The 12,633-nt window shown below is 48.9% G+C and overlaps 2 protein-coding genes across 8 annotated transcripts in view; one reads left to right on the forward strand and one right to left on the reverse strand.

The window, feature by feature from the left end:
• TG (thyroglobulin) overlaps positions 1–12,633 on the reverse strand; it is a gene marked incomplete at its 5' end in the record, with an annotated part of 218,933 nt that overhangs the window by 55,926 nt on the left and 150,374 nt on the right. The window lies entirely within an intron of this gene.
• Positions 1–12,633, forward strand: part of SLA (Src like adaptor) — a 57,610-nt gene that overhangs the window by 31,826 nt on the left and 13,151 nt on the right. For 5 of the 7 annotated variants that reach the window (XM_081071193.1, XM_081071192.1, XM_081071191.1 and 2 more), the window contains 2 exons: positions 3,599–3,696; positions 12,310–12,409. In XM_081071193.1, the coding sequence (XP_080927319.1) occupies positions 3,636–3,696; positions 12,310–12,409 (161 nt within the window). In that variant the 5' untranslated portion in view covers positions 3,599–3,635. Of the gene's footprint in view, positions 1–167; positions 316–1,736; positions 1,854–3,598; positions 3,697–12,309; positions 12,410–12,633 lie in introns of those variants that run through there. The other 2 variants (XM_081071190.1, XM_081071196.1) reach the window with 2 other exon arrangements.

Genomic DNA, 12,633 nt, shown 5'->3' on the forward strand with positions numbered 1-12,633 from the left:
TGTTCAGCCATTTCACTAGGGAGATTCCAGCTCTTGTTCTCTGGGGCATTTTACACTCTTCTCAAATAAAAGCCTCTTTCGGAGAAGTTAACTCCTTCCTGGAGACTACCGTGAGCAGACCACTAAGGGGTTGTGGAGACCTGATGGGTTTTTCTGAGCAGCGCGGAGTGTGATGGGCTTGGAACCCAGGCCCAGCCCCTGCTCTGAGCAGCTGCACGCCGGCCTGCCAGACAGAGACAGGGAGAACGCGTGTGTCAGAGCAGGAGAAGCCAGACTGCCAGGACCTCGTCTGCCTTGCTCATCTCGACACGCTGGGTATGTTTCTTTTCTTGGACGGTGCTCAGTTTTCCCACCTGAAAAATGCAACTTATAAGACTTTTTTTCTTCTTCCCTATACTGGATTCCATGAATGTCCCCATCATAGCACATGAATGCTTGAGAAGAATTACGAAGTTGTTGGGAAGAGAGGTGAAGTGAGAATTCACTCTGACAGATAACAGTCTTTTCCTGAGGAGTTTTCTGGAGTTGTGATGAAAAGGAAGGGACGAGATGGATATGACAGCCAGAGGCCGTGTCTTGGAAGTGGCTCAGAGGAGGGGACGGAATAGGGGGCAAGCTAAGACAGGCTGGAGGGAAGGGGCTCCTGGGCTGTCTGGGGGGGTGGGGGATGACACCTCCAGTGGGCGCTCTGGGGGCAGGCTAAAGGCACAGTCCCTGGTGCTTAGTTGGTCCTTGGCACCGAGTATCAGGCCTCAGGAGACAGAACGGCATTGTTAGGAGAGCGGGGTGACCGTGCAGGGCAGGGCGGTGAGGGTACACGAGAAAGTAAGAGGCTGGAGGCCAGCACGTGGTTCAGTGATCTCCGCATGGGGACCTGCCGAGACCTCTGCTCGCTAGTCCTAAGCTTTCTCCAGAAGCCCAAAGGCCTTGGTGGTGACAGACGGGGTGCTGAGGGCCTGGGCTGCCTTGGGGGCTCCAGGAAGCCCTGGGAGCAGGACAGAGGTGGCAATGGGGGGCTTCCAGGGACTCCTGTGCACACATGGCCGGCTGCCAGCTCCTTCCCTGGACGTATATAAGGGGTGGGGGGGCGCACATTCCCTGTCAGGTGGGTGGGATCACGTGTGCCTGCCTTTCTCCAGGCCCAGCACTGGAGACCCTCGGCAAGTGTCTGCTGAACTGCAGGCAATGAGGCTTCTGGTCATTCTGCCAGGCATGCTTTTTTGAGCACTTTTTTAGGAGCATTTTTTCTTCACTGCATAGACCAGGCTAGGGCCCTGAGACTGGTCCCTGGCCCTGGGGCCAGGTGAGGCTGTTAAAACCTGCCCGGCCTGCAGGAAGGGTCCTACCAAGGTCAGAGGTGCCCCCTTCACTGTATTTGGGGTAAGGTAGGCAAGATGGAGAAAGAAGGGCCTGGGCCTCCAGTTTGGAGAGACTCATCCTTAAACCATCCTCCTCATCCCCTAAGACACACACATACCCTGTTGTTTCCTGGCATGAAGACCAGCAGGATTGGAATAAGATGGAATTCTTAACTTTGAATGTGTGGCCCGTTCCAGCCATGCTTTCTACGGTGCATTATGATTTTACAGTTTTTGCAAGTCTTGTAATTATCTTGGGAGCAGCACAATTATATTATGTTCTATTAGTCTGGGTTATAAGTGAGTGATAAATGGTTCGTGTAAATATTTAAAATATATTAACTTTCAAAAACCACTCATTTTGGTTTTCCTTGTTTTCTAGTGTAGAAGGTATCCCCTCCCCGCATCTCTCCCCAAAATTAAGAAGTGGTACAGACCTCCCTCCACCTTTGGAAAGCCTTGCTCTGAGAGCATAGAGTGTTCCAGAATCTGAAGGTACAGAGAACAGAGGAAGGATTTAGGGCTAGAGTAGGGTTGGATGGCTGGCTTTCGGACCCTTTCACACCCCTAAGGCCTTGATCCTAAACTGCAGAAAAAGAACAGGTGGGGCAGGCGTGTCTACTGGGGTGCACATGGCTGGGGGCCCTGCCTCATCAGTTCTCCTTTTTGTCCCCAGAGACAGTAATAGCTCCAAGGCATGGCCTTCTCTGGGCTTCGGGCAGCCTGCAAGAACACTTTAATTCTGTAATTATCTTAGCCCCTTTCTAAAACGCTTGCACGAGGGCCCAGAATTTGAATGTTTATCATTATAAACAATCAGAAAAGACCGTGTAAATGGCAATAACTAACATGGGTTTTCTGCTGGGCCATGTTCTTAAGTGTTTCACGTGCTTTAACTGTTAATTTTATAGCCACAACCCCATGTTGTTTTATTATTATCTCCCAAAACATGCAGGAAAAGGTCAGTGACTTGCCCAAGGTCACCTCGCTTATACGTGCAGAGCCAGAATCTGAACCACTATGGAACAAACCAGAGATTTAGCATCCGCAGTTCAAATCCCAGCTCTATAGTCTCATGCTGTGTGACCTTAGACAAGTCGCCCACCCTCTCTGAGACTCAGTTTTCTTCACTGCAAAATGAGGTTAGGATGCAGGGACTTTACAATAATCACAAGTGTGCAATGAAATCTATACAATGGACTATTACTCAGCCATAAAAAGGAAGGAGCTCTTGCCATTTGTGACAACAAGGATGGCCCTGAGAACATTACACTACATGAAATAAGTCAGCCTGAGAAAGACAAATACCACATGATCTCACTTACATGTGGGTTCTAAAGAACAAAATAAATGAACAAACAAAAACAGACTCCTAAATGCAGAGAACACACTGATGTTTGCCAGACGGGAGTGGGGTTGAGAGGGTGGATGAAAAAAGGTGAAGGGATTAAGAAGTACAAACCGGCGGTTACAAAGCAGTCACGGGGATGTAAAGTACAGCATACGAAATAGAGTCAGTAGTACTGAAATAACTACACATATGTATGGCGTCAGACGGGCACTGGACTTATCAGGGGGACCACTTCGTAAGGTATATAAATGTCTAACCACTATGCTGTACACCTGAAACTAATATAATAGTGTATGTCAACTGTAACTGAAAAATAAATGTTTACGAAATGTGCCCGCAGATATAAAAGCATAGGAGCAGCATGTGAGGACTCAGCAAATAGATAGCTTTGTTATGGAGTTTGCCTCTCACCGTTTGTTGGAGCATGCTGAGAAGCTCAAATGGAAGAGAGAAAGTTGAAACAGACAGCCCCTTGGGTGGTAAAGCAGTCCCCAAGTGCAGAGCCCTGAACCCAGGTGCCTGGGAGTCCAGGGTCAGGGCTCAGGGGGTGGAGAGACCCTTCTGGCCATATGACACCCTCAACTCTCACACAAACACTGCAGGGTGTCTTTCTGCCGCTCAGGGTGCAAGGAATGGAAACTTTCGCCACCAACAGCATTTGCTAGCAACTTCCCTCTCTGTGGTTTTTCTCTGTCATTCCCTTGATAAAAGAACTCACGCTGTGCAAATGTAACCAACATTCACGAATCTCATCGTCACCTAAAAACACCCGCCTTTCAAGAAGCGAGCTGCCTGAAAAATGATGCACAATGTACTCTAAACTGGGTCATTCTCCACCCGGAGGGCTGGGCGCGTGGCTGACTCTCTGTGTGTACCCCCTGTGCCACAGGCTTCGAGCGTCTTCGACAGCCCGGGGAGCGAGAGAAATGGGAAACAGCGTGCGATCCACCCCGGTGCCTCCCGAGAGAACTCTGCCCTGCTCAGATGGTAAGTTTGGCTTCTTTGGTGCGATGTTTAACTCGATCCCACGAGACTCGGGGACGAAGATGGGGCGATGGTGGGATGTGGGTAATAGTCCACAGGGGCCCTTATGCTTATCCCCCTCGCTTTGCTTGTAGTTAACAGTTTCTTAATTAAATGCTAAAAATGATTGAGCAGTGGCACCTCGGAAGGATGCTGATTTGGTGGCATTTTGTGATGGACCTTCCAGAAGCCTGGTTTAAGCCCTTTATTTTATAGGTGGAGGAAACTGAGGTCCACAAAGAGAATCTAATTTGTCTCATTAGCTATTTGTAGAGTCATATGTCCAACCCAGGCCAGGCTCTTGCTTACCAGACCCTGCCAGCCCAGGCTGTAACATTATCAGGGGTATAATAATATTGGGGTATATAAGACACATTATCAAAGCTCTGCTAGGGCTTTTTTGGTGTAACTTTATAAAGTTAGATGCTAGCTCTAAGAAATCCTGCTGAAAATGAAGGAACGCTTGGGTTCCATTGGTAGGATCACAGGGGCCCGTCATTCTAGGGGAGGGCACAACATCACAGGTTAGTCAGTGATGACAAAAGTCAGCTTTTCCCAGAGACATCAGGTTGAGCGAGACGCCCAAAGATACAGGCCTTCGGGGGCTGGCCAGAGAGCTGGGAGAGGACAGCAGCCAGCAGGAAGCAAAGCCTGACCGTAAAACCCATCGCTCTCGGATTCAATGGTGCCGGGTGCATCTAACACTCTGGCCTTTATTTCCTAGTCAGGGTGTTGGGGAGCATGCTGTGTGGGGAGCTGGGAAAGGGGTGGCCAGGGGTGTCCTCAGGGTGAGTCACGGGGGGCCTCCCATCTGACATCACAGCACTCGGGGCCTGGCTGCCCGCTCACAGGTGAGGACACCTGACTGCCTGCCCTCCCTTGCATCACCGCACTGGGCAAAGGTCACATGTCCGACGTCCTCCACAATGCCTGCCGAGCCGCAGCTCAACACGCGAGTGGACAGAGTCAGGCTCCTGCCCGGTCTCTGTCTACTGCTCCTTCCACGACTTCTGGAGCCCCTTGAAAAGGCAGCCTTCTCACTTCTTCCAAAATGGAGACACCCAGGTTACACAGGGTCCCTTGGCCCTTCAGACGCCCTCGAGGGAGCGTGCAGAGTCTCTGCTGCTCGGCCCCCACTTAAGTCAGATGCAAAGCCACGTCTTGTGGCTCTCCTTCCTAGCCCAGTCACTATCGTCCCCAAACCTAAGAGGGGAAAAAGAGAATGGTGCTGGGAACAAAGGAGACGGAACCTTGTGATAAGGTGGAACAGAGTGCATGCCCAGGGGGCCCTGAGAAGCGAGGGCCCCTGGCCTCCCATGCAAAGCTCAGATCTGCTGCCGCTGGGGCCCTTTCGTCCATCTTCTCCAAACCGGCACACATCATAGCTTCCTCCCCGAGTCATGGCCACTTCTAGAAAACTGACACTGTAAGATCGAGGGCCCCGGCCAGCTCAGGAGGCCCCCGCCCACTGAATCCATCTTGTATTGTCACCTCTCACACTGGGGCTGAGGGGGTAGCATGCTTGAGCAAACCCCATGAAAACATGGGCCTCCAAGGACTTGCTCATTTGCCTTTATTTTTTTAATGCAAATCGTCATGAAATAAGTTTCTCTTTTTCCACTGTGTGGGTTGGGGGTCACCTCGAAAAAGGAGGTAGAGGGGTCTCCCCACCCTCCACCCCCTGGTTAGAGAATTCCCCAGGTCGTACCCAGTTTGTGATCCAGGCAACCACATCAAGCACTGGCTTTTCCATCCCCCACCCCTGAAAAGTTTCCCTTGCGATCAGTCCCAACGATTTCCTCTTTTCTCTGACACCTACTCGAATAATGGAGAAGGCGATGTAGCCTAGGTGCATTAATTAGTCTTTATCCAAATGAAGCATGGGGCTTGGGTTTTCATGGAACAAGCATCTGGCTCAGCGAACACTGCTGCCTGCTCATTTGGTTCCTCTCAGATGCCTGGAGGTGCAGGGAGAGACTGATGGCTTCAGGCCATCATGAGGTTAGAACTTCCTCGGACTGAGCCTGAACGGTGGAGAGTTAAGCCTCAAAGGCCACTGGGTCTGCATGGCGATCAGTAGGAAGCCAACCTGTGGACTTCTAGACAAACAAGTTTTCTGAGCTTTCAGCCGCTCGTTCTTCCCCCAACCAGGACTGTGAATGCCTCTGACTGTGACTTTGCCCATCTGTTTTCTCCTAAACTAAGCTTGTCAGAACATTCCTGATTTGGCTGGTTCCCAGACTAGTACCACAAAACCCACAGAGATAGCAGAACTTAAGGAAATAGGGCAGATCTCAGGCTAATGACCTTGTTGGACCTCTGATATCGTCCTTGGAAGCTGTGTGACCTTAGGTTGGTCACTTCGTCTCCCACGAGGGGGGACTCAGCTCTCTGATGGAAACCAATCCCTCCTTCTCAGCCATCGCACAGCACAGAGGACCTACCTGATACATGTGGGTGGGATCACTGTGTTTTAAACTCCATTTGGGGTTATCCTATTGCTCAAGGCTATGTCTCAATGGCCATCCCTTCAAAAAGTTTCAAAGTGGTAGAATTGGGGAGTCCACGACTTGTTTGAAAGCATCCGAAATAGCTCATTTTCTCTACACATATTTCAGTCTACTGCTCTGTGCCAGACACGTGTGGTACAGACGTGAACGAGATCTGTGTCGCCATGGCACAGCATATTTCCCACCTTAAAAAGAGAGTTCAGCCACACGGCTGAATGAACACCCCCCTGTTCATTTCTTCCCTTCTTATCGCCCTGACCTAAAGCGAGATCTCACTGACAGAGGTGGAAATGCAAACCCAGACACTGTTCAGACCCCTTTCTGTGCAAGGATGGAAATAATGCTAAGCAGGATATTTACATAGCATCAAGGGTGCTGCCCTGGTGGAAAAAAGGAGTGGGTGGGGCTCTGAGGAGGAAGAAGGGGGAAGGGAAGTCTCAGACCCAGCATGGCACTTCTCAGTGAGTGGCTCTCAGACCACCTGCCTCAGATGCCCTGAGAAGTCATCAAAATGCAGATTCCTGGGCCCCACCCCAGACCTGCCAATTAAAATCCAGTGATGGTGGGCCTGAGCAGCACGTCCCAATTTCTCACAAGCCGTCTGATGCATCGTAAGCCCCCTAAAGCTTACAGACCACAGACGTAGCTTTTAGAACGGCTCCTACCCTAACACACAAGCGACGAGAGACTCAGTCTGTCCCCTGGGTGACTCCCTGTTCTCACCTGTAAAACAGCGTGATTACAGTGTGCCAGACACAATTCCAAGTGCTCCACACACATCATGTCTTCTTCATTCTCACCATAGCCACAGCAGATAATCGCTACTGCCATCTCCACTTCACAGTGGAGGGCACTGAGGCACAAGAAGGTTCAATGACCTGCCCGAGGCCGTAGAGCTCAGAAGGAGACGACCGGATTCAAAGCCAGGTGGCCTGAATCTAGAGCCCCTGTGTTCACCCCCACATGACAGCCTGGAGAGGGTGGATTTTCCAGAAGCTCCCGTGTTCGGAGAGGGGATGGGTGCTCTCGAGAACGAGTGACGGTGTAGTCACCAGATGCAGTGCCTTGTGAGAAATACGCAGACAGGAACCCAGCTCAGATCTTTCACTAGACCCGGTTTCCCATTGGAGTCTTATCCCGCTTATCCCAAAGACGAGTTGGTCCTGTGACACGTTTTTTCAACTTTTATATCATTGTACATTGAAGAGCTATGAAACGAAAACATAACTAGTCCACCGAACCCATGATTTCATGGCTGATAATGGGACTTAAGATTTTTTAAAAAGCGAACTGACATAAAGAAAAGCTTTCGTAAGTAAATAGGAGGGCAGGTGGCAATCAGCTGTGACAAGAAGAGCTGGTGATTGACAGCAGAGTCTTGTTTCCTCTGTTGACAGGTTACCTGCTTTTGAGGCCGGGCACTCAACTGAGTGTGTGTTCTTAGGCAGGTCTCCCCAGCTTGCTGTGGCAGCTACGAGCCTTTGCGTCTACTTCCTCCCATTCTGCCCCATCTAACAGAGACACCAAGGCTTTAGACAGAAAAGAGCTTTCTGGACCCTGTGTCTCACTCTCCAGCCCACAGTACAGGACCCACAGGCATAACCCATGCTCCGTGGTAACCAACAGAGCTGGTATCAGGCCTAACCCTGTCTGATTGGTTGATTGCATGTGTATGTATTTCTTGTGAAAGATGTGAAAAGTAAGGCCTGCTTTGACTCCTCTGGAGGCCAGGAGCTCGGGTATGACTCCAGGTGTTACACGAGCAAGCAGAAGCTGAAACCACTGGGCTGTTCAGCTCCTTGCCCATCAGCTACCCTGAGCTGCTTGGACCAACTCCGAAGCCTCATTTAAATCAGACCTTGTCCCAACCTGTCTCAATCAACAGTTAACCTGGGGAGAACCTGGTAATTAAATGCCACAGAGAGCTATGTGACTTAGTGACACGGCCATGACCTTAAAAATCTTGAGGATGTCTCCTAGATATGTTACAAAAACTCCCCCAGCCTTGATTTCTTCACCCTTTAAATAAGAATATATGTTCCATAAGGAGCATTAGAAGTAATGAATGCCTCATTTTGCTGGATGGTTATAAATGAGATCTACTGAAAGAAAATTTAAAAAGAAATAGTAACAATACTCTAAGGAATAATAATGCAAAAAAAAAAAAAAAGAGAGAGAGCTTGTCCTCTTTTGACCAAGTGATATTTGTGGCTAGTAAGTTCTGCCTGGGTTTCCTTCCTTCATGGGATTCATTTCCTATTTTTACATTTTTGCACATTTTGTTCAATCTGAGTCACTTTTCAGTTGAGCTATCAGCAACTATTTGGTCTTTTGAATTTCACGTTCTGTTCTCACCAAATGGAGCTTGCTTTTGACAGATAAGAATATTTTCAAATATACGTGACTAATAGGCTTTTGAAAATTTAGGACACTGTTGGCTGAAATGGGTTTTGGATGATGGAGTGATAACCCCAACCCATCACATAAAAATGGTGCCAGAGGCCCTGACTGAGGTCATGCTGACTTCTATGCTGCCTTTTGTGCCCTAACCCGATCATGAAGCAATTTTGAAATTTCCCATTTTTATGCAGGAAGAAATCGAGCTCAGATTAGTTAAAAATAAACCTCTTCCCAAATCGCAGAGCTATTAAGCGGCGGAGGTAGAATTGAAGCCACGTCTGATTGATTTCAAAGCCCAGTCTCTCTTCTGAAAATTCTCTCTGGATTTCTCCTCTTGTGCCGGGCACATATTTCTTCACTTAATTTGTTTTCTTATCTTATGTCAGCAATAATCTCACGGAGTACCTCAGCACTCCTCCAGGTCACTCACTGACCTGTCTTAACTCAAATGCTCGGCTCTCCGTCAAGCCAGGCGGCTCCAGGAGCACATGACAATATGTTTGAATTCTAGGAGCAAATTTAAATTTCCTAGGTGTGTTTATTTCACTATAGGGACCAAAGCTCAGAGAAGATCTTTGGATCCTACAAACCGAACTTTAATACTTTCCACGGATTTGTCTTCGGTTTTTCGGATGCTGGGCTGGGACTGATCGCTTGCAAAGGACGATTACCTTTGAGCAAAAGATTTTTCTCAGTGATGTTAAGTGTTACAGCTATAAAAACATCATTCGTACGGGAAACTCACCGGAAATTCAACGTTGCTATTGTGAAACTGAAACTCTCCAGCCCCATCAGCCTCTTTCCCCCATTGAAACAATTGCTTTTATCCTGGGGTTTTATTTTTGTTTCTGCTAGTTTTTGCTTTTTGTTTTTGTTTCTGCTAGTTTTTTTTTTATTTTAACGTTAGGAAAAACAGTTAGTTGCTCTGTTTCACAGTCTTCACCTTGAATCAGAGATCAAAGCGCCAAGCCCTCTGTGGACACACAGTCTATTTCGGGGTTCTATTATCCTCACGGATAACTAATGCTGTGCCTCTCCCAGCGACACTTGCTTTTGGCGAGGGGCTGGTTCCATGATGACCGTCTGCTGTGCTGCCTGCCACAAGTCACATTGGCTTGTCCTGATTACTTTAAAAACAACGGCTGGGTGAAGGGCCCAGTAGGGCAGGGACCTCTTGCATTTTCATTCCCTAAAGCTGCAATGAACATCCTTGATGGGACAGACATGGTGCGGGGCTGGGGCTACCAGACATCTCTACTTGCAGCTCAGTCATTTCCGATAGTCACACAAATGCAAATCTACCACCTGACCTGGACTAACTGCCTCAGAGGGAAAGTGCAGGGGTCGAGAGGGGCTATATCGGGAAAACCTCCCCTCTGGGGACTTGTGATGGATGGAGGGGAGAGGGATGAGACAGAGGAGAATGGGATGTGTTCCCAGCAGAGAGAATAGCCTGTTTGCAGGCTCTGAGGATGGGGAAACTGGCAAGTAGAGAAAAACACAGCTGTTCTGTCAAACTGCTCCAGAGGCAATGGAGACCGTATTAGTAAGTGGTCTCTTCAGATATGGGCCATTTGTCCAGCTTTCTATCATGAAGGCAGTTTCCCACCACTCATTTCCTGACTAACCCAGGCCTGAGTGGGGAAAGAGGTATCCACACCTGCACTGGAAAATTCAGCCTCAGAATTAATTGGGGGATTTACCAGAAAACTGAAAAAAAACAAACTGTGTGCACTAGGCCGGCCCCCCTTCCTAGGGCCTATACATAATTTTCTATTCACAATATCGTGTTCTTTTTCTTACAAAGGACCTCCAAATTTGCATAAGCGTCATGCCCCACGAAATCGGGATCCACTTCTTAGCAGAACTCGGGGCTTGTGGCTTCAAGCCCAGCATACACATCAGCGTTGTCTGGTATCAGTGGGGCCGGGTCTGGGCTACACACAGGAAGAAGCCCTTTCGTGAATTCCACAAAGCAGAATGGGAGGGAGGTGTCCCCACAGGCTCAGGGAAGGTCAATGGCCTCACTGGGTCAGCCTTTCCAGGGCTGCCACTGCTCCTTCCTGTGAGCCATGAGCCCTGAGCCCTGTCAGTGACTAAACCACCGTATTCATCACTTTTAGCTTCCCTCTCACCTCCAGGAACGGTTTACTCTTTGTGACTCAGCTTCCCCAAGTGAACAGGACATTTCCATAAGCTGTTCTATGGGGATAACTTGTTTCTTATCATTTACCAATTGATAGACAAATCTTTGCCCAAAAGCCTCATTCGTCTTTCCTACACATTCTACCATCTAAGCTCTCTTTCTAGTCTTCCCAGAGACTGGTGAGTTGGCAACTGCAGGACATACTCGTCTGAGTTGTAAGGGGCAGAGTCTAGCGATCCCAGCATGGGGGTGTTGGGATCCTAGGAAGTGGCCTGTTTGGGCCACCAAGCCTGCCATGCCCGAGTACTGGATTTCTTCAGATTTTTCCTGGGCTGAAGGGGACAGGGAACGGCCCCTCCTACAATTATTTGTGTAGCTTTTAGAATTGAGTTGTATCAGAGCAGGAAGACTCTGTTCGCTGTGTGCCTCATGCTTGGTCCACAGGAGGCGATCAGTGAATGCTGATGAATGAATCCATATGTTACCCCAGACTTTGAGTTTTGATGTCCAGCCAGCAGATAGAATGATAAATGTAGCAAACAGTTACTGTATTTGCTGATTTGTAAGATACATTATTTCCCCCAAAATGTACCCCAACATTACCCCGCATTTAATGCATCTGAATGATGGCAAATCACTAAGAGTGTCAAATAAGGATGTTGCTTTGTGCCGAAAAGCAAATTCACATGTTATCACTATCTGTCCTCTACAGTAAGCTGTGCTCGTGTGATAGCGTGCTTTCCTTTCCAAAACTTCACCAGAATTACTTTCAATATACATAGGATAAAAGTACTTTATTTTCTTTTACCCCCTCCCCAAAAGCCCCTATTAAATAGATTCTCCAACGTGGTGCCTTATATTCTGCAAGAAACAGATGCTTTACTGAGTCTCAGAGTTAGTGTCTTCCGGTCCTGGTGGGTCCTGAGAACTCATGTAGCCGAACCTCCAACACTGCCCCCCCCCAATTTATAGATGTGGGGCCCTCAATGTCCAGAGATGGCACCTGAGGCAATGAAAACAAGAAGGGATGTTTTTAGAGCCACTCATCATTTGCAAGGTGCTGCACACAGTTTCATTCCGCTCTCGTAAGGACCCTGGGATGAGGTATCATTAGCCGCATTAGCCCATCTTTAAGATGGGGACAGAAGTCTAGTGGACATTCTGGGACTCGCCCAAGATTACACGGAGCAGTGGATGTGGGGGCAGCCCCTCGGCAGTATCTCGGGACTTGCCAAATTCAGGGCCAAGGCAGGCTCAGTAAGGTCAGCTCTGGACAGTGAGCTGACAGTGGGCATCCCACTGGAGACTGGGCGGCAGTACGGGAGTAGGCGGCCTGACGCCCAGTGTTCCTCCCAGCATCCCTGAAGAGAGGAGGGGCCTGCTATAAACCGCTGTTTCGAAACGAGTCAGGTATTTCGGGCAGAAAAGTCCCCAAGAGGGACTCACCTTTGCACCTGCCCCTCCCAGGGCCTCCTTCCAGCTCCTTGTGAAAAATAACACCCTTTCCTGTTGTTTCCCCAGGACTGGACAGCGACTTCCTGGCTGTACTGAGTGATTACCCATCTCCTGACATCAGCCCCCCAATATTCCGCCGAGGGGAGAAACTGCGTGTGATTTCTGAGTGAGTTAGCTTTCCAAAACGTTTACAAGCCCCCTCAGGAAGGATGAACTCGATTTAGGTGGGGTTCGTTCGATGTGAGCTATAGCTGTCCAATTCCCTATGGGCCCTGGCCCTACTGCGAGATGAGACAGAAGGCCTTAATAATTAATCCTTTTACTGCTGCCAGTGCTCTACAACCTTCTGTGGCTCCCCAGGGCCTACTGGATAAAATGTAAATTCCTTAA

This window comes from Rhinolophus hipposideros, assembly GCF_964194185.1.
Source record: "Rhinolophus hipposideros genome assembly, chromosome: 13".
Taxonomy (NCBI): Eukaryota; Metazoa; Chordata; class Mammalia; order Chiroptera; family Rhinolophidae; genus Rhinolophus; species Rhinolophus hipposideros.